Source organism: Oreochromis niloticus, linkage group LG17 (genome assembly GCF_001858045.2).
Source record: "Oreochromis niloticus isolate F11D_XX linkage group LG17, O_niloticus_UMD_NMBU, whole genome shotgun sequence".
Taxonomy (NCBI): Eukaryota; Metazoa; Chordata; class Actinopteri; order Cichliformes; family Cichlidae; genus Oreochromis; species Oreochromis niloticus.
Window position 1 is genome coordinate 10,941,929 of NC_031981.2, and position 21,030 is coordinate 10,962,958.

The following is a 21,030-nucleotide window of genomic DNA, read 5'->3' on the forward strand; positions in this document are numbered from 1 at the left end:
CTGATACTTTTAACCCCTAAAGGCAGCTTATAGAGGGTAGGACAGTGTTTCATGATTTATGAGATGAATCATAATTGATTTGCAAATGATGAACACACCTGAATGACTGTTAAATCACTGTGATATTTTCTTTCCACAATAATTAGCTAAGACAACAAAACCACAACACACCTTTCAGGTTTACATATATTTTTGAAACAGTGTTTTTTTGAAGAGCTGGAATGGAAATGTGCATTTTGGGTCAGCTTCTGTTCTTGAAATGTACCGCAAGCTATGAATAAAATGCACATAACAATCAACGTAAACACTAGTAGGAATCAATGTAACCTTACAAAAATGCCATAAGAAATAACTTAAATGTTATACATAAAATTATAAAGTGAGGTAAGTGACAAAAAAGTAATTAAATATATAACTTATATTATATATTATATTGATCCAATGGGGGCGCTAACATAATTACAGTTTTGGTTTTATGAGATTTGGAGAGAAAAAACATAATAATATCCGTATAAAAATAATATAAAGAAAAGTGAAGTTGAAAAAATAAAATAAAGTTAGGCGCTCTGTCTGTATTTATATATCAGAAAATATAACACTCTTGCTGTTTCCCGTCCGCCTCCCCCACCGCCCACTTCACCTCGTCCTAATGGGTGACTGCTAATGCCAATAGCCGCTCGGACTGCACGGAATAAAGAGGGAGGGAAGTCAAGTCCAGAGGATTAGAGAGTAGGAGCAACGCTCGGAGAATAAAGTGTCATACCCAAAAAAACAAAAAAAACCAACTCAAAATGTCCCACAAAAACTGTTTACTTTTACCGAGTGATGTGGAAAACTTACCAAGAATATCCGAGGCTGATTCATCGTCAGGTGAGACCAAACTATTCAGCGTGTGCTCCTCCACACGTGCGCAGATCCTTTCATGTAGGCTTTTAAAAAATGACGTTTTTTGAGTTTTTTTGTCAAGTTTGCGTTCCACGTGCTCTTTAAAGTCACCTTCGGTTAAAAACAAAAGTTAAAACTAATTTCAGTTTGTATTTTTGTGGTTATAATTCTATTTAAAACGACGTTGTTGCTGTTGTTAAACCTTAATGTTTAAAATGATAGCGTTGTGGAGGATAGCCTTGTGATGGTCACAGTTGTATTGTATGTATGTATGTATGTATGTAGGTCATATGATGCTTCCTTGGGATGGTGTTTAGTAACTTTCCTAGAGGCAACAACTGCTCACTTTAATTCGGTTTAGACTTTTTTTTTTTTTTCTGTTTTGATTTAATGAAAAATTCACATGCTTGGTGCTGTTTTCTTCTTGCAGTAGTTGCTGTTAACTTTACCAACCATTAAATCAACTGCTTTTCATGAACCATAACCAGTATGCATTCCTTTTTTAATTTGAAAGCCCAGCAGGATTCTTAGCGCTGAGTTGCAATGCACTGATAATCAGTCTTGACTGATTGCTGTTGAGAGCATGGGTTTTGTATGGACACTGTATGACTCTCAGTAGGTTTGTGTTTGTCACACACATTTTCATGGAAGGATGTTGGTCAACTAACACACTATGAATGGAACTGATATGCTGTTCTCTTCTGAAAACCATACTTCACGCTCTTTATAATGTTTCCATATTTAGAGACCTGTGTCCATCAAGAACAGCATCGATATCCACAGCGACTCTCCCTAACTGATAGGCTCTGTGTTGGGGCCCATCATCTTGAGACAGGCCCTGCAGATACACCCTCCCCAGATGCTTCTGGACACCACTTCTGCCACTACACCCCAAAATGTTTTTTTGGTGTCCATAGAGGTGAATATGACATTAGCTGAAAGTAGAATAAAGTAGCAGATACCTGACTGGATTTAATAACTCTAGTTGGCTGGTTCTGTATGATCAAGACCACCTTTCCCAACATGGCTAAAGCATTATAAGATTCTGTGTATATGGACATGTGAAATGTTAAAATATAGAGAGGTTTAAATTAGAACGGGGTAGAAAAGGTGTTTTTGTTTTGTTTTTTTTATCTGCACAGGGGGGCATGTCACCTCAGCCCGGTCTTCTCCACTACGCAACGGAGAAGAGGGATGGCATGAATGCACCACAAGGACTACAATCAGAGTTGACAATGAGGTGGAGGCGCACAGGGAGGCCAACAACTACAAGGTAGGCAACCACTCGATCAAGGTGGTGGTTGTACAGCACCTAATTGCTCACTTTTTATTCATAAAGGAAAGAAAAGGGACTTGAAGCATTTTAACATACACATGTGAATGGGATGCACAGCTTTCACAGTAAGTTTAATGTGAGTCTAGGGCAACAATTCAGAAATGTAATCACACCGAATCTTTCATTTCTAGTAACCATAAACTTTAGTGGTTTTGTGATAGCCAGCCAATTCGTTTGAGGTATCAGAAGTGACGCAGAAAAACATGGGGTGATGTTTTGGGGCTTTTTCCTTCTCCTGTAGTGATGGAAAACGCTGCTAAACCACCTGAAACAGCTCTTCTGTTGTCCAGGCATTTCTTCTGTTACTTATCTAGGTTACTGTGTAGCGCAAAAAAACGTCCTTAACTTAATACAGATGTTAACAGCAATTTACGGTCTGCTAGTTTTTCCTTACAGGAGATGCTTTTACTTTATGATTGAAGATTAGTGGGGTAATTTTTACACTGGTAGGAATGTTCCCACAAGAATAGGAAATATATGTTCAGTGTTAGCATGATGGGAGGGTGATGTGCCTGACATTAGTGGTTGCTTATTACGATAAAGCTGTAAACATTTATGTACTTTTTTGTTTCACTTGTAAGCAAAACAAATGGTGACGCTAACACTTCTTCCTTGTTCACATGTTCAGATTGCCTCTAACGTTGTCACCAAACCAATCAACCTGAGCTGTCCCTCTGATATACTCATTTTTAGTCCCGTCTACACTGGTCCCTCACATTAGTTCTAAACTGTGGTAAAGCTGTGTTTAAAAATGGCTACATGTAAAACAAAAACTCGGAATATCTCCAGAATGAAGCTAAAGCTTTTTGTTTTTGAGTCCACACCCCTGAGTTGTTGACTACATAAGTCAACAACTCAGGTCAACTCATAAGTCAAGTTGTATATAAATTAAACTGACCCTCTCAAATGAAATTATGAACCTGTCGGTGTAATACACACAGTCAAAGCTGCAGATGTTTTTCTTTTTAACAATAATATCCCTTTATTTCTTCAGTTTGGTTTCAGAAAATGGAAGGCCAGTGTAACGGAGAAGCCCATTGAAGACCAATCGGAGATCATGAAAGAGCTGCACTCTGACCTTAGCATTGTTAAGGCTCAAGAACGCCTGGGTTCCTTTTACTTTTTTTCATATTAGAACTCTGTTTAACTCCAGCACGCTCGTACATGCAAATTTGTGTTTCTTACACTAAAGGACTAACCTGCATTTGTGATTTCTGTCTCTTCTCAGGTTCAGTGGTAACCTTTGGGAATGTGTGCTATGTATTTTTATTTGGTTGGTGGATAGCGTTAATCTACATCCTCATTTCTGCTGTCATGTTTCTGACAGTGGCAGGTGCTACTTATGGTATGTATTCTTTAAAAAACTGCAGCACTCTTGTTTTCTATAAATCTGGAAAATAATGCTAATGAGTTGCTTCTTTTAGGAAAAGTTTGTGTCACGTTGGCATGGTACTTTATTTGGCCATTTGGGAAGTGTATTGAGAAGGTAATGAAGCCTTTTAATGTAATGTGTGTACTAAATTTGATATTGTGTAGGCGCTAGAGTTGCTATTTTAAGTTTAAAAATCAGGATTTTCAATAGGATAAATAGGTTTTAATAACAGCATTCAGTTAAAATCCTCTAATAAGAATTTATTAATTTTTTTCAGGTTGATAATGTACTTAATAGATTCTCTGTGAACCCTCCAAACTGTGAGGTCATTCCTCATGAGACGGACAGTGAGGAACCTGTCATGAATAAAGACTCTGCATCCCTAGTGTCTTCACCCCCACATATCCAGATCCCTGTCCCAGAGCTGCCACCAAAGAACACTTCAAAGCACTGGGTAAGAAAATCATACTGACCTCAGTTATGTGGTGCTGTGCACAGTTCTGAAATATTTATATAGAAGTTTACACATAATTCAACCTGAGGGAAAAAGAACAAAGAAATGATTAGAATTAAAAAAAAGTTGCCACAACTTTCATGTGCATGACGAGTGTATGTAAGCTTCTGACCACAGCTTTATGTTTCATGAGTCCTAATCTGTCTCCACAGTGTCGTGTCAGCACTTGCATTTGGTTGTTACTTGGTTACCCTGTCCTGGCTGTCATGCACTGCCTCGCCTGTGTGCTGTCCTGGTTGCTGGTCTTCACCATCCCAGTAGCAAAAATCAACGCTCGTATACTGACCGGCGTCCTTCTCATGGCACCAGAGGACCTTCACATCCACACACTGGAAAAGGACAAGGTTATTTACTGAAACACAGATTGATGTTGTGGATATCAAGGTAGAGGATGCGTGAAGGATTTCCCCCTCCATTACCACACTGGTTATGCTTTTCAAAATACCAACCGCAGTGTTAATACTTTTAAAAGCCTTCTTATTAGCCATGGTCGTTTGTACTTCCCACGAGCTTTAAATGTGGTAGCTTGTGTTTAATGCTGTCTGTGACACTTTGTTCCTTTTTTAAAAGAGCAATTGAACCATATCTCCAAAAAAAGGCTTTCAGTTTTCACATGGCCTCAAAGTGAAAGTATGATCAAAACAGTTCAGCAAAACTGAACTGTGTATAGCTTGTTAATGTTGGAGCTAATCATTTTTAATGCATGTTTACTGACTCTTTTTTTTTACTTCTTTTGCAGACACAGGCATGTGGAACCAGAGTCCTTTTATGCTGTTATCAAGCTTTCAATATGCATTACTACAAATACACAGTCCACGGTATCAACATTTTCGCCCTCAGTATCCTTTTTAAGTTGTTAGACATAAAGTAAGGGGCTCAGTCACAGTTTTAATCCTCAGCCTGAAAGGCCTGGGGGATGATCGCCAAGCGGTCTGGTGACACTCTACTTTGTGAGCACGATAACCCAAGGATTGTAGAATTGATACCACATATGTATAGGAAACGTTTTGGTGACTGTGACCACAAGGTCAAGGCCAGAGGTCAACTTTACTAAAAGTCTTGTGAAGGCAAAAAAATTTTCTAAACTATGCTGTAATTGTATTTACTCAGAAAGATATGATATAGGCCTTTCGTCTTCATAGCTTAGCTGTAGCTAGTGACAGTCTCTGACACTTTGAAATTTGGCAACTTTGATATAATTGATGCATTTTTTTTGCTTTATAGCTTTTCCAGAGCCACTGATTCAGTCTTTTGAAAAATTGTAATTCAAAGCTTTTTCACAATTTGCATTCAGTGAATTTTCATAATGATAATAACCCTTCTGCTGTCAGATTTATGTAACTGTATGAATTTTCAGGCCAGGGCAGACGTGTAAAAAGATGTTCTACTATAGCCACCAGTATTTTTACTGCTGGTCTGTCCACTGTCTGTCTGTTGTCCTTAAGCCTATGCCCACTGCAGACCTACTTCCGTTGGTATTTATCACTTTGATCATTGGTTACGCTGACAAAGGAAACAATTACTTCAGAGCTGAGACAAAGTTTGCTACAGCCATGATTTCCATTATTCCCCTGTCTTATTATATTGGCATGGGAATAGCCAGGTAAAATTCTTTCATTTTATTTTTGAAGTGATGAAAAATTGTAGTGGGTGAAATTCAAACTTCACTCCTTTTATTTAATTGTTTTTAGCCTTTGGTAACTATCTAGCCCCAGCTCCTTTCATCCGTTTTCCCTACCAACAAGTAGGCAGCGAAGCAAGTCTTGGACTGCAGCTGTTCATGATAGTCCTCCTCCTGCTCGCAACCAGAACCTGCAGCAGGTGGAGGATTTTTAAACTCAGAGGCTCGTAATTGAGGTCTGTCCACAGGACAAGAAACACTCTGATAGACAACTGAGTGATACTGACAACTACAACAATAGCAAATTTGCCTGCTTGCATGGGTAAAACACCAGATGGCACTAGCCGGGGCTCGCTGGTTAGCTGCCTCTGAATTTATGAATTAATGTGTTAACATATAGCAAGTTAATCCCACTGAACGCTTTTAGAAACTCTTAACTACATATAACATTTCAGTTCTTTCTGTTTATTTTGTTTTGTATCTGTGTATACTTCCTGCAGCATTTCTGCACAGTGTAACTTCGCAGTGGGAGCGGTGGTGAACGCAACTTTTGGCTCCATCACAGAGTTGACATTCTACATCACAGCATTGCTTCAGGGGCATCGTGCTGCCACCAAATGTTATGAAGAGGTTGTCAAAGCTGCGTTAACTGGCACCCTTCTTGGATGTATACTGTTCATACCAGTAAGAACAGATGAATTGTGCCCATTGGTTATATTCACAATTAGATGTCTTAAGCAGATGGCTGTACTCATTGCATAAAAACTCTAACTGCACAGGGTATATGTATGATCATTGGGGGTATTAAACACCAGGAGCAACGATTTAACAGCCGTTCAGCTGGAGTGAGCTCAGCTTTGCTCTTCATATCCATTGGAGGTAAGGATGGCAGATGTGCATAAAACAAACTGAGAAACAAAAGTCTTCCAAAAGCTGAGTCCAAACTCCCTCCATGCTGCAATATTGTCCCTAGGTGTGTTTGCACCTACCCTGTTTTCAAAGACCTTTGGTAATCTGATGTGTGAAAGCTGCAGCGATGTTCCCAGCAATGCCACTGTGTCCTTCGTCTGTAAAAACTGTCACTATGACACGGTGGGTGGCTGCTTCTTCTTGTTGTATAGAGTTATAGGGTATTTTGTTATAGATCAGCTCAGTAAGGACACTTAAATGTCCAAAGGAAAGACTCAACTTTTAGGCTTTTTACAGGGCAACATGTTGCATCTTATTTTATTGTTGATTTTTCATTCTTGTTTGTGTTCACCATAGAGTCAAAGTGAGCCCCATTTAATTCTGTCCCATATTGAGTAAGTCTTGATGCTTGATTGCACAACACTTCTCCAACATAATCAGCTTGATATTGTTTTGAGTGATAATTTAAACAATTTTTTTTTTAAAGTGATCTCTTTTTTTTTTTTTTTTTTTTTTTTTTTTTTTTTTTTTTTTTTTGCAGGCCTCTTATGTACACAATTTCTGTCCTTCTGCCTGCTGCCTACCTAATTGGCCTCATCTTCACACTGAAGACCCATTCCCACATCTATGATATCCATATCAGCGATGGTCACGGGGGCCATGCACACGGTCAGTACACACAAGAGGGTACCAGCACCTCCAACCCCACTGGTGAGATCAGCACCGGCCATCTACTTGTCACCAAACCATGTATTAATGCCAGTATTATTGCCCATGGGCCACGTTGCAATAGGTGTGTTGCATGCATGCATGTTGTGCATGCGGTTCTTTAATCTTTTTGGGAATAGGAAAGTGAAATGATTGTAAAACGCTTATTGCTCATTGCCTTCCTTACTACCAAGCATGTGCAGTCTTGCAATAAGGCAGTTTTGCATATAAAAGCCTGTGAAGTTTGAGGAAATTGCATTAAGTAGTTTTCTAGGGGGAAAAGAAATGCAAACCTAGCGGTGTTATGGAAAATATTAAATAAAACTGCAACCAGCAAGACTGGTGAGCGTTTTGGAGAAGGATTTAATAAACACATTGCAGACAAAGAACTCTTACATGTTGGCCCATCTCACTATACCTTCAGCCCCATCCTTAAAACCTTCTCCCTCACAGAGAGAATTATGACCTTGTTTTCTGCTTGGCCGTCAACTAAGGATTTACATCCCTGATAAGGAGAGGGAGTCTCACTATCTGTTTAACATCTCCCATGAACTAACAATGGCCTCACTGTGTGTGTGTGTGTGTGTGTGTGTGTGTGTGTGGCATAAGGCCCATTTGTAGTGCACATGCATACTACTAAGTGACAGTGAGAAAGCGATATTACAATTACTAATGTGATATGATTAAAATATATAATTAGTACATCAGAAAAGAAATCTGTCATGACAGCTGCAAAAAAAAAAAAAGCCTTTCTTTGAATGTTTGTGCATTAAAATAAAAAATCATGAAATATAACTGTCATTGTGTGCGCCCAACAGGATCTTGGCACCTCAAGCCATTAAACATTAACTCATTATTCTTTATTTGACTCTCATGGCAGACCAGTAATCTGAATTAGCAAATTTGAAGTAAGTTTGTTTGTTTTAGCAAAGTCTGGATGCTAATTTAAAATGTAGCAAGAGCTAAAGGTGATAAGCAAGCTGGCTTTTAGAGGGGAACAAGAATGCAGATCATACCTCATAAAATGCATACTTGGATGTCCCTATGCACTGACTGTGTGGAATGATCTGTGGGTAGATGTGGAAATGTTATTTGGTTGAAAGAGCCTTTCCTCTAGAGAGCATATTACAATCTAATACTTACAATGATAATGATTTGGGTTTGTTTGGGGGTTTTTTTTCGTTGTTTTGTTTTTTGGGTTTTTTTTTTTTTTAAGTTAATGAAATAAAGGGCACTAACAGTTTAAGATAATTTATTTTTGCACCAACAAGAGAGGGCTCATAAGTACTTATTGTTAAACCTGTCAATGAGCTCATGGCATGGATGTTACAAGCAGGTCACCATGTTGTCCACTGGTCCCGGTGGAGGGCTCTTGGAGTGCTGATTGTTGCCACGGTGCTGATGGCTTGCTGTGCTGACCTCTGCACTGAAAACATTAAGCCCTTTCTGACCCATTCCTCCATCTCCCAGGTATTGCAATACATTATTATGCTTTTTTTTATGTAAGGAAAATGAAGTGGAAACCTGCTATTAAATCTGACTGAATACTATAATACTAAAGTTAACTGCTTATCTGCGTATGCTGCAGTACTTCATTGGGGTCACGGTGTTGGCCATGGTGCCAGAGCTTCCTGAGATTGTCAATGGGATCCTTTTTGCACTGCAAAACAATATCAGTCTCAGGTTTGATAACACCATCCCGTTATATTATCACATCTGTTACAACCTGGATGGGTTCAATTTTAATATGGAGTAATGGAAATGCACAAAATATTGAATGTTTCTTGTCCCCTCTTTGCAGCCTTGAAGTGGGAAGTTGCATTGCTGTGCAGGTCTGCATGATCCAGATTCCACTGCTCATCCTCTTTAATGCATTTTATGTAAGTTAAATTGATTAGTATTTTGTTTGTGATAATTCCAGTCATGACTTTTCAAGTTTTTTTTTGTTTGTTTGTTTGTTTGTTTGTTTGTTTGTTTTTAAATATATTTATTTTGCCTCCCAGGATGTTGGATTTATGCTTGTGTTCAGCGATATTCATCTTTGGGCTAGCATCTTTAGTGTAATTGTGGTCAATTACATCTTCATGGATGGGAAATGTGACTACTTTCAAGGTAAGCAATATCAGAATATAATACCGGAAATGTAAGTATTAATTTTGCACAATCAGATGTTATCAAGGACTTTCTCATATCTGCATTTGTCAAATGTCTTGCTTATATCCACTTGTCTTGTCTGCAGGCACAGCTCTAGTGGTGGTCTACCTCATCCTTCTGGCCCTTTACTACTTTGCTCCTTCTCCACACTCGTGTTAATGTGCCAAATAGTAATTTTGAAAATTAAACACATTAAAAGGTTTCTTAATCTTTGGTGGTGTGGGGTCAGAAGCACAAAATGTGGGATCAGAAATGTCATGTTGAAGATTAAAGTGAATGTTTTTGTTTGTTTTTTTTTATTTATATAGAAAATAGTGTCTTCCAATTCTGTCTGTAATTAAAAGAAAGCTTTTGCTGTTGAATAGCAATGTCAATTTGTGGTATTTTTCTTGTTAATCGTTGTAATATCTTGTTGATATTTGATATAATATATTCATTAAAAAAAAATTTCTGTATTTTTGCATTTTGACTATTAATCTCTCAGCTTTTTCATTTTGATATTTTGCCTTTGAGATTATTCACTAGCATTTGGGCAAATTCAGCTTCACAAACACAACAAATACAGGGATGTATGACTATTGTGCACTTTGAATAAAAGAATAAAAGTGGCAGCAACGATCCATGCAAGAGTCTTACACTGGATAATTCTAGTGTGCGTCATGCTAAGCATTAGTACAGGAAAGGAAACTGGGGGGGACAGAGCTCATTACAGAACACCTTTATTTAGAGACCTCTTAACACGACACTCATACAAGCCCAGTGTACAACATTTTCGGGGTCACCTGTAAAACTGTGTCCCAAAGTAACAAATTGATGTTAATATATAAAAAAAAAAAGAAGCAGGTAATGACATCATGCACCAGTAATTTCGAACAGCAAGCAGGAAAAGGGGAAGAAAAAGGAACAAGGTAAAAATAATGCAGGCAGACTCATGCATATGTGACCAAACCATTTGGCAACATCCTATCATAATATGTATATTTAAAAAGAAAAACTAACCTTTTTCCTTGGTGTAATCACATTTTGAAGGTGAAAATTATTTGGCATCGGTAAACATGAACATATTTTATTTCAACACTTGGTTCTTAAGATTACAGGATATAAAATTACAATCTTGGCCAGCAACATGTCACAATATGCAATTATGGGACTTTTATAACTTTTAATTTACTTGTAAGTCTAAGAATTTTGTCTAAACATGCAAATATCTGCCTCTATTTGTCAAACCTCAATATCAGTTTGGGAAAAAGGCACTGCAGTATAAACAGATGTTCGTGTAAGCCTGCTACTGAAGCAACTCCCTGTGCATCATGTGTCTTAAACAAAGAGGGAGTAAAATTTTAAACAGAATCAAGTCTTTATTCAAATATAAGCATCTTAAATATATATATATATTATTTTTTTTAAAAGCACCAAATTCACAGTGATGTGTAGCATGGTTTGGTTTACAAATGAAACCTGCAAGCAAACACAATGAAAAGGGAAAAAAAAGAATAAATTATCTTGAACATACCCACCTCGCTTCAATTTCATCTCCAGACTAGGCAGCAATATGATGTATAATGAACAATACAGGAACTACAGAGGTCCAGACACAGGCAAAACCAGCATTTAAACTTCCTTACATGCCAATGAACAGCACAGTGTTTCTGCATGTTTTAGGCAATTCACCACAAATAACATAAGACTCTTTTCAAGGCATGCACTAATTTCATTTTTTAGGATTTGAATGCTTTTTATCCCAGGCAGATGGCATGTGTTTTTGTTTTTTAAGATATAAAAATAATTCGGAGAAACTGGAAATTTAAGGTTACTTACAGTCAAAGTTATGCAATGATCCACTTTGAAATTAAAAGCTGAGAGAAAGGTTATTGTAATTGGCTGATCAATTAACCTTAGAGAGTTAAGTGAAATAAAAAGGCCCGCGAGGAAGTCACAAAAACATTCACAATAATCTAAAACTCTACAACAGGTCAGTAGAAATGAAAATTATATATTAGATAGAGAATTGTATTAAATTGGCTAAAATGTGCAAAAAACACCGCCATGGTTCTTTAACAAACCACCGTCTGTCACTTTTTCAGACTGGTATCAATACTATCGTCGCCTCTGCATGGAGAACGTTTTTTTAAAGATGAAAAAACCAAAACAAACAAAAAAACAAACAAACAAATGTCCACAAATGTAAGACAAAAATGTGCAAACTGCAACATCAGTTCACGAAGCTACCCCACCCTCCCCCATAAAAAGTGATTTCATTTTAATATACATGCATTCGTCTTTCACACTGAACTTTTAAAATGACCAGATAATGCCGATTTGGACAAAAAACAAACAAACAATGGGAGCAGACAGTGTTTGACTTCATGCTGAGGCAAAATAAACCATTTCCAGCTGTTTGATGAAAACCATGACTGTGTATTAGTTTGACACAAGTGCAGAGACCAGTGGGGGCACAGGGTCTTGAGTAAAATCCATAAAACATTCCACATATACTCTGTTCTTCATCACTTTAACTACAAAAAAAAAGAAGAAAAACAAAACAAAAAGGCATCCCATTGTTTTTGGTTTTAAGGCGAGGCTACGTCAGGCGGGAGGGCAGGGCGGGGCTAAGACTTCCTGTGAATTCGATTTTGTACTGAGCCGCTCTCCTCGCTGTCCCTTCCATTTTACGTGTTCTTGCTCCGCTAAGTCTATTTCAAACGTTCAGTGAGTTCCTGTGTGAGGCCCAGGTTGAGCAGCTGCATGGTGGGGAGTGAAGAAAGGTGGGGAAAGGCCTTGAGGAGCTTCTCCCAGCATAGCTCCAACAGGCTGGGCACAGTCAGCCAGATCTTGAACAGAGAGCCAGTTCTCTTGTTCTCATGGATGTTCACCACACCACCATGGATGTACATGCAGCCAGCCTGGGTACAAAACAAAAGAGAGGGGAAAAAGGTACATTTTACAGTGTATACAGCTTAACAAGGTTCAGGCTTCTAAACTTCCTCAATGTCATCATTGATTATCTAACTGGTAACAAACAAAATCTTTTCATTGTGTTCTCCTTGCACCTTCTGGATCACCAGCAGTTTTTTATTTTTATTTTAAGAGGACGGTTCCATATAATAACATAGAACATCAAAAACAAAATTAGATGTCCACAAATATAGACAAAAAACAGCCATCATCTTCTTTCGACTGCACCTCTCTGTCAGTAGCCTTGGATGGTTGGATGGTATTTAAACTCATCTACCTTCACTACTCCTTGCAGCTTCGCCGTCTCCCTCTCATTCAGAGAACATGTATTCTGTCTTGCATCTACTGAATTTCATACCTCTCCCTCCAGAGCATACCTCCACCTCTCCAGGCTCTCTTCCACTTTCTCGCTACTCTTACTACAGATCACAATGTCATCTCCAAACATCACAGTCCTCAGAGACTCCTGCCTGGCTTGTCCATTTCAACTGCAAACAAGAAAGGGCTTAGAGCCAATCACTGGTCTCATCCACACATTGAAACCATCTATCACTCCCACACCTCACCACATGTCTTGCAGCACCCTCTCATTCTTCTGCCACTCCTGAGTTCATGCAGTAATACTGTTCCTCTCTTGGTACCCTATCTTAATGTTTTATCTAGATCCATAAAGTGCAAGTCCTCCTCCTTTCTACTTCTCCATCAACACTCTCAAAGCAAACATTGCATCTGTAGAACTCTTTATTGGCATGAAGCCATTCTGCAGCTCACTGATTGTTACCTCTCTTCTTAACTTAGCCTCCACAACTCGTTCTCATAGCTTCATGGCATCACTCGTGAACTTCTTCCCTCTGTAGTTACTACAGCTCCAAAATTGGTCAATAATGTGCATCAATGTCAAAATTGTCAAGGAGCCTCCAGTTCTGAAATGTGAAGCCTAAAACCCCATATTTACTAACAGACAGGATAGGGATGATTGTATAAGACTCCTTTTTTTTTTTAAAGAAGAAAATGACCCTGCTTTTCATTGAATTTACAACATTTTCAACATTTCTATAAATATTTTCCTCATAGTATAAATATTTACATAATGAAATAACCAGTTTCATTATTTATTTATACCAGAATGATATTCACTTTGTAAATTATATATATTTTGTAAAACGGTTTGATAAACCATGCTGTGCTTTAGGGCATCACTCCTCTGTGATGGACAGATTGCTGTGAGCACTGTCCTCACAGTTTGTCATATTTGGATTTACAAACAGATGCATCAGCTAGAGGCTTTACAGAGAGAATCTGCAAACCAGAAGGTGACGTCACCATGGCTTTGTCCATCTTTTTATATGGTATATGCTAGGAACCCACAACAGCTTTATCTAACATGTAATTTCACTTTCTGTGTATACATTTATATTCTGAGTTTGGTGAGTACTAAGGTAATTTTGCTACTTTGAAATTTAGACTGATCCAAAGAAATGGTGTTGTACTAACTGGGGTAACAGCAGCACAGTGAAAGTAGGCTGGCTCGGGCATCACTGCTGGTAGTTTGCTCCACTGGAAAGTCTGAAGGTTGATTTTCCACAGATCAGCTAATATCAATTCCCCATTGTAGCCTCCACAGATAAATACATCTACAATAGAAAAATCAGATAAAGAAAATTGTTGATTCATATATAAAAACATTAGAATGAGAGGATGTAGTATGAAATTACAGTACTTAATAAGTGATACTGGCTCTACAGAAATATGTTCTTTGGTATAGCAGGCCTCACCATTGCGTATCTGCACACAGCTATGGCACCTTCGAGGAGCAGGATAGCCTGTCAAAAGCACAGATATGTTAGTAAAGTGCACTACTGTTAAAGATAGCACAGGCTTATAGTTAATCATGATATGAAGTATACAAACCTATCTTTTCATGAGGTTTAGTTGTAATCTCCTCCCAGGAATTGGTTTCCAGATTATAAGCATGTATCTTAAATAAATAAATAAAAATTAAAAACACATTTTAAAAAGTGCCATGTGTGAAAATGACAGACTTGGACAGTTATCAAGATGGAAGACACTTTTACTGATAAATTCAAAATATTTCCAACTCATCTGATCAGCTTTTGCGTAGAAGTACAGATATATAAACAATGACTAATGCTAGCATTTTTATATGCTTTTTTTAGTAGTAGTGTACAGATTTTAGTAAAACCAAAGTTTTGTTTCTTCTCTTAATTACCATTGGCACACTAAATAAATCCTAGGGAGTTCAAAAAAAAGACTAGACTTTAGACCAGGGGTGGGCAATCTCAGTCCACGAGGGCCGGTATCCCTGCAGGTTTTAGATCTCACCTTGGGTCAACACACCTGAATCACATGATTAGTTCGTTACCAGGCCTCTGGAGAACTTCAGGACATGTTGAGGAGCTAATTTAGCCATTTAAATCAGCTGTGTTGGTTCAAGGACACATCTAAAACCTGCAGGGACACCGGCCCTCGTGGACTGAGATTGCCCACCCCTGCTTTAGACTAAGACTATGAATATACCAGGGACATGGATTTTCCTTAGCTGGAACTCAGTTTTGGTGACAAGTAACTTGAGGGTATATAAAATCTTTCAGTGGTACAGTACCTTATCTAAAGGATATGATGTCCAGGAAGTTCCTCCTCCCAGAATATAGATCCTCTGTCCATCATGTGCTATTTCATGCCTATATCTGTGAAACACACCATGACAAGGAATTTTAACATTTTAATACTAGTAGAGATGGAAAGAGATATGATGTTATCAGAACACTTCACTGGCGATTCTGCAATGTACTGAGTACTGCAGTAACATATATAATTACGTCCTCAAAGTTAAATTAATTATTTTTTGGTTGCAAAATGATTTTCAAGCATACCAACAATGTCACTATAACCTGCCATGAATGTTGACATAAGACGGAATCAGTCGGCAATTGAATGGGGTCAAAGTGGCAATTATATCCAATCTGTTTCTGATAATACAGCAGTTCACTGTGATAAACTGTATTCCCAGAGAAATTTATTGTATTTTATAAAATATTGATATTTGGCTTCCCTGTATTGATACAATATTGCCACACAAAATATCACAATACTCTGTTCCCCCCAACCCCTAATGTTAAACTCCTCAAGTATCATCATACCGCTCCTCGGGCAGGTCATCGGGAGGGTTGTTGGGTTTAAGGTGGATCCACTCTCTTGTGGTCAGGTCCAGCCTGTGTAGGTCTGTGCTGTAGATATAACCTGTCGTCCCTCCAAACACGTACAGGAAGCCGTTTATAATGACCATTGCCTGGAGGCAGAAAGTATGAAATGGCAGATAAAACACTGAAACAAAAATTTAACGTACAAATTTTTCAAACGTGAATGTGGTCGTGAGAAATGAGGATGACTGATTTCTGTGGCTACCTGTCCATAGATTCTGTTGGGCTTCTTCCCTCGACAGTTGAGCAGCGACCATCGTTTGTACTTCACGTTACAAACGTGAACATCATTGCCATTATTTTCACCAAAGGGGATTCCGGTGCCCCCAAACACCAGGAGGTTGTTACCGTGCAAAACAGCTGCAGAAAAACAGCAACCCCAAACTTGATTTTCATACATGTTTTGGGGTTTTTTGTGGGTTTTTTTGTATGAAATACCAACAATGTGTAAACACTAGTAAAATTCTCAGAAGTACTAAATACACAATGCTTCACCTGACATTGATGCCAGCTCTGTGGGCATGTAGCCCTCTGTCCGGATCTGCTGCCAGCAGCCTGTTGCAAAATGATACCTCCATAGCTCCCTGAAAAGTGGATAGTCTTCATTCTCTGAGCCTCCTGACTCATCGTAGTCGGGGTTGTACCCACCAAACACATACAGGTTAGTGTTGTCAGCGACGCAGCGGTGCCCACTGCGGGCAGGTGGTGTTCGATGCCCTGGAAATAGAAAAAAAACCAAACAAATCCTAAAAATGAGGACGAGGAGGACCATCCTGACAAAGATTGTCTCTTCTCCACTTTGCTCAAACCATTATCATTTCCTTCTACGTGCAAAAAGCTACTACTTGAGCTAAATGCTGCTCTTAATTTTATGCATGATTTGAACTTTGACACTGCTTAACCAGATAAAACAAACATTCTTTTTAAAAACTGACAGAAAAAAATAAAATGTGACATTGTAAAGCTATATAAAAAACATTATCCAAAAGTAATAAAAGTACTTGTAATAATAGTGATATGCCGTGGTCATATCACATATCACAATTAAATCAATTAAAGCGTTAGAGTGTCACCTGCATATGCATCTAAAAAGTCAAACGCTTTTTAGAACTTGAGACTAGTTATAGATCCAACCTGACTAATGCTCTACCGGTTATACACATAACATGTCAACTTTCATATTGATAACTATGAGAAATTCTGCATTACAAGAGTCGTTGTAGGACATTTACTGGAAATTGGGAAGAAACATAAAGGCATTAGACCAAGAACGCTATATAAGCTCAAGATTATGATCTATGTTAACTGATAAGAATGTGCTTAAGGTTCAGTACAATCAGCATTCATTACTAATTTCCTTTACTGTATTGCAGTCTTTAGGATTATCATAAATAATTTTTACTTCAGGTCAGCTGGGATACATGATTGATGGAGGGAATTTTAATGCAGTCGCAGAAATCCTTAACCGAGAGGAGGAAAGGAGTTACACAGAAGAGAAAAAAAACCCCCTATTTTCTTACATTTAATTTCTTATGTGCTATTGGATAGATATACTAAGTGAGGCAAATTACTGTGAAGCCGCAGTTACAGGGTAATTTACTAACAATGTGCTGTAATTTATATACAAAGATGCAGCCAGTTCACCTCAGTAAAAAAAAATAAAAAATTTGTAGAAAGAATGCAAATTAGTGGCCCCAAAAATCCAGAGGAAGGAGCGTTAGGCAGAGCGCTGCATACCTGCTAACTAAAATAATCCAGTTTAAGCTCAGGTTTCATGGAAGTGTTTTTCTCTGAAAACAGCAAGGCAATCATGATAAATGAGACGAAGCTGAATGAAAATGAATATGCTGATCTGATAGAAGAGTTATTTCTCAGCACTGTGCAAAGGGTTCTAATGATTAGGACTCAGGTGCAGCGCAAGATTGATCGAGAGGAGAACTGCATTATTAAAAACTGTCCCACCCTATAAACCTGAAATCTGTGTGGAACAGCTGACCTGTACGGTGTGCAGAAGACCACAAAACATTATTTACAGTCAGATGATGAGCCATCTCAGTTGCTATGTTACTATCCCATGTGTGTGAATGTGCACTTCGCCTTTTAGTTTTAATAGCACATTGCAACATTTAAGCATTAATTTAACTCACCAAACCTTTTATTGGTTACAGATTCAACAATTGGGGTTTGCCTCTAAACACGCACACAATTTTTTTTTCCCAAACACAACTCCCCCCCCCCCCAGCATTAAAGTTTGTGCAATTTGCAGTAAATTGTGTTACGAAGACTTTGTAATTTACACTGGTGTGACTCATTTAAATATTCTCCTCCTGAAAGTGAAAATACAAATACATTTGGCATAATACCAGCCTCAAAAAAAACCCTCCTGTTCACATACTGACACTTAGTCTCTTTTGTAAATCCAGCAGCTTTTTAATGTCAAAAGAAGGCTTTGTGCTGCTGTAGACGTTAGTACACCTGGCCCTAGATTTTTCTTCTTTTTAAGCCTACAATGAATTTTTCACAGACTGTTCTCTTTTAAAAGACCTCCATAAACCAACAGGGTCAGAACATGTTGTGGCGAAGGAGGATGTGCGTTTTGTAGTCCATCTTCTACCCATTGTAGTTTCATCAATACTCAGGCACACTATGGCACCTATTTGCTTCTACTGTCTTGTAAAACTTCATATGAGCAATAAAACTACAACATGAGTATTTTATACAACTGTCTATAATGAATTATCAGTCATCAAGATCATATTTCTCTGTAGATCTATGTCAGCATCTGTTAGAGTGACCAGTTTTGGTCTTTGTACTGCAGAATTTCCCTTTCCTGACCAGCTTGTATCTGTAAAACACAAAAGTATACAGGATCTCAACGTAGGATCTACCACAGGCATAAGAGGAAATAACTAGCAACCAAAGAGCAGTCTATTCTTTGAAAATTGTATACACACAGTAGATCATCTCAGACATGTTTGGGTTTTATTTTTTTGTTTTTTGGCCAGCAGAGGTTATACTGAAGATATCCTGTCTATACGTTTCTGGAAAATAGAGATGTAACAAATCTCTCCATGACTGGGAACATACCTAATGAGAGCTTGAAACTTGTTAGTGGACATGGCTCTGTGATCCGCTTAAACCATCAAGTATTTTATCAAACCGCAGCATAAACCACAGATACACACAAAGCTTAAACCTTCAAATTGTTATAAATAAAACCTTAAATCCATGAAATCCAATCCAGCCACTATTAGACCATTTACTGTAGCACACTACAGCCGATAAAGCTCTATGCAAAAGTATTATGTGCTATTTTCTCCTGTTAGCTTGGATAGGATCGCACCCAACACATCAAAAGATAATCAAACAGAATTGCGGGATGTTGCTAGCCTGAATGTAATGCTTTAAAATAGCACGAGTAAAGGCAAAGTTTAAAATTCCTGACTCAAAGTAAAAAGCAGCTGATGTAAATGACACAGACTCAGTCTGACTGTACAGACATGATAACGTCCAGGTAAAGCGTAACGTCGTTAGCATATCTTGCTAATGTTTTTGACCGACCTGCTAACGTCACACCGTGCGGCGGCCTGCCTGTCAATTTCTGGAATTTATTCAGCTGGTCTGGACTGTGAGCACATTCGGCGTCCGACATCGTCTCCCCCTTTACAATCCAATCGCGGAGAATGTTACGTCAAATAAAAACAACATCTGATAAGAGCCGTAGAATCATTTTACGTTTCAGTCAGTTTGGAAGACATCCACAAACGTTACCTCCCCCCACTGTGTATTGGACTTGGCCAATCACTGGACTCGTTATTAGGACGTTGCGTCATTAGAGGTGGGCGGGGCGGCGGTTGCCGGTACGTATCCACAACACAACAGTTTTACTTGGAGTGTGGATGGCCAAAAAGGCGTTCCCAGGCTATATATATATGCATGCATGCATGCCCCGGGGCCACTGTATATTAAATAATAAAAATAATGAAAAAAATATTATTGTTATTGCTTGCACTGTGCAGACCTAGTCAAGGTTATCAATTAGAATAGAATAGAAGAATAGAAGAATCCTTTAATTGTCCCACAAGGGGAAATTTGGTTGTAACAGCAGCCAGAAAGACACATATACAAACAAACAGTACACAGGACACAGAACAGAAACATACACATTTTTTCTTACATATTTACATTAAGGACAATGGTTACTATAAACAGAGTACTGTACAGTTATTAAATTAAATATAAATAACTACAGATAAGAGGCAAACCCAGGTTGTAGTGCGAATCGGTTGATTAACTTATTGCAGTTACAGCGCAGATGTAAACATCTGTGATTGTTGGGAGCAGTTCTGATTGTACAGTCTGACAGCTGCAGGGAGGAAGGACCTGCGGAAACGCTCCTTCATGCATCTAGGATGCAGCAGTCTGTCACTGAAGGAGCTCTGCAGTTCAGCAACATTTACATGCATGGGGTAGGAGACTCTGTCCATCAGAGATGTTATTTTGGCCAGAGTCCTTCTGTCTCCCACCATCTGCACTGGGTCCAGGGTGCATCCCAGAACAGAGCTGGCCTTCCTGATGAGTTTATCCAAACTCTTCCTCTCAGCTGCCGATAAACTGCTGCTCCAACATACCACACTGTAAAAAATGACAGATGCCACCACAGAGTCATAGAAGGTCTTTAAAAGCGCTCCCTGTACTCCAAATGACCTCAGCCGCCTCAGCAGGTAGAGTCTGCTCTGACCCTTCCTGTAAAGAGCATCAGTGTTGTGGCTCCAGTCCAGTTTATTATTCAGGTGAACACCCAGGTACCTATAAGAGTCCACTATCTCAATGTCCACTCCCTGGATGTTCACCGGTGTCAGTGTGGTGGGTCTGCTTCTCCGGAAATTCACCACCAACTCCTTGGTTTTCCCGGCATTGATCAGCAGGTGGTTCTGCTGACACCAGTCTACAAAGTCCAGAGTCCACTGTCTGTACTCTGAGTCGTCCTCACCTGTGATGAGGCCAACTATGGCAGAGTCGTCAGAGAACTTCTGCAGGTGGCAGCGTGGGGAGTTGATGGAGAAGTATGCAGTGTAGAGGGTGAAGAGGAACGGTGCCAGCACAGTTCCCTGTGGGGCCCCCGTACTGCAGACCAGTGTATCAGAGACACGGCCCTGTGACCTCACATACTGTGGACGTTCTGTGAGGTAGTCCAGTATCCACTTTTCTACCTTCTTTTAACAACTGAGAGTGGAGACAGATTATCATTTAGAACATGAAGTGGCATTCTCATGTTTGGGGGGAGAAACAAACAAACCATTAAAAAAACTGTCACCATGGGTAGCTATTCATCATCTAGGGATCACATCACCT

At 38.8% G+C, this 21,030-nt stretch overlaps 2 protein-coding genes across 4 annotated transcripts; one reads left to right on the forward strand and one right to left on the reverse strand.

Moving 5' to 3' along the window:
- The first annotated feature begins 616 nt into the window (after window positions 1–616).
- Window positions 617–9,954, forward strand: cax1 (cation/H+ exchanger protein 1). Of its 2 annotated transcripts, none has more exons than XM_013271194.2 (20): window positions 617–870; window positions 1,631–1,804; window positions 2,028–2,158; window positions 3,216–3,330; window positions 3,450–3,566; window positions 3,646–3,707; window positions 3,871–4,047; window positions 4,260–4,451; window positions 4,847–4,946; window positions 5,569–5,710; window positions 6,229–6,412; window positions 6,508–6,607; window positions 6,702–6,820; window positions 6,995–7,032; window positions 7,179–7,348; window positions 8,682–8,815; window positions 8,934–9,028; window positions 9,147–9,225; window positions 9,349–9,457; window positions 9,585–9,954. In XM_013271194.2, exons 1-20 carry the CDS (start codon window positions 792–794, stop codon window positions 9,656–9,658), a joined length of 2,391 nt encoding a protein of 796 aa, XP_013126648.1. In that variant the 5' UTR covers window positions 617–791; the 3' UTR covers window positions 9,659–9,954. The 2 variants fall into 2 exon arrangements, with proteins under 2 accessions (XP_013126648.1, XP_005451715.1); XM_005451658.3 differs by having other exon boundaries at window positions 7,179–7,306.
- A 247-nt stretch (window positions 9,955–10,201) lies between these two features.
- klhdc10 (kelch domain containing 10) lies at window positions 10,202–19,482 on the reverse strand. Of its 2 annotated transcripts, none has more exons than XM_003445009.5 (9): window positions 19,237–19,481; window positions 16,171–16,392; window positions 15,881–16,035; window positions 15,616–15,764; window positions 15,078–15,162; window positions 14,366–14,432; window positions 14,230–14,277; window positions 13,949–14,088; window positions 10,202–12,402 (listed from the first exon to the last, which is right to left on the reverse strand). In XM_003445009.5, the coding sequence occupies exons 1-9, from the start codon at window positions 19,325–19,327 to the stop codon at window positions 12,193–12,195; spliced, it is 1,167 nt and encodes a 388-aa protein (XP_003445057.1). In that variant the 5' UTR covers window positions 19,328–19,481; the 3' UTR covers window positions 10,202–12,192. The 2 variants fall into 2 exon arrangements, with proteins under 2 accessions (XP_003445057.1, XP_019202102.1); XM_019346557.2 differs by lacking the exon at window positions 10,202–12,402 and adding an exon at window positions 12,419–12,942 and having other exon boundaries at window positions 19,237–19,482.
- Between the last annotated feature and the right edge of the window lie 1,548 nt (window positions 19,483–21,030).

Coding starts and splice junctions, on each gene's coding strand:
- cax1 (XM_013271194.2), top strand. CDS start 792: ATGTCCCACAAAAACTGTTTACTTTTACCGAGTGATGTGGAAAACTTA. Junction 3,567..3,645: donor AGTGGCAGGTGCTACTTATG/GTATGTATTCTT, acceptor TGCTTCTTTTAG/GAAAAGTTTGTGTCACGTTG. Junction 3,708..3,870: donor TTGGGAAGTGTATTGAGAAG/GTAATGAAGCCT, acceptor AATTTTTTTCAG/GTTGATAATGTACTTAATAG.
- klhdc10 (XM_003445009.5), bottom strand. CDS start 19,327: ATGTCGGACGCCGAATGTGCTCACAGTCCAGACCAGCTGAATAAATTC. Junction 15,765..15,880: donor CCAACAGAATCTATGGACAG/GTAGCCACAGAA, acceptor TTCTGCCTCCAG/GCAATGGTCATTATAAACGG. Junction 14,089..14,229: donor CTGTGTGCAGATACGCAATG/GTGAGGCCTGCT, acceptor TTTCTATTGTAG/ATGTATTTATCTGTGGAGGC.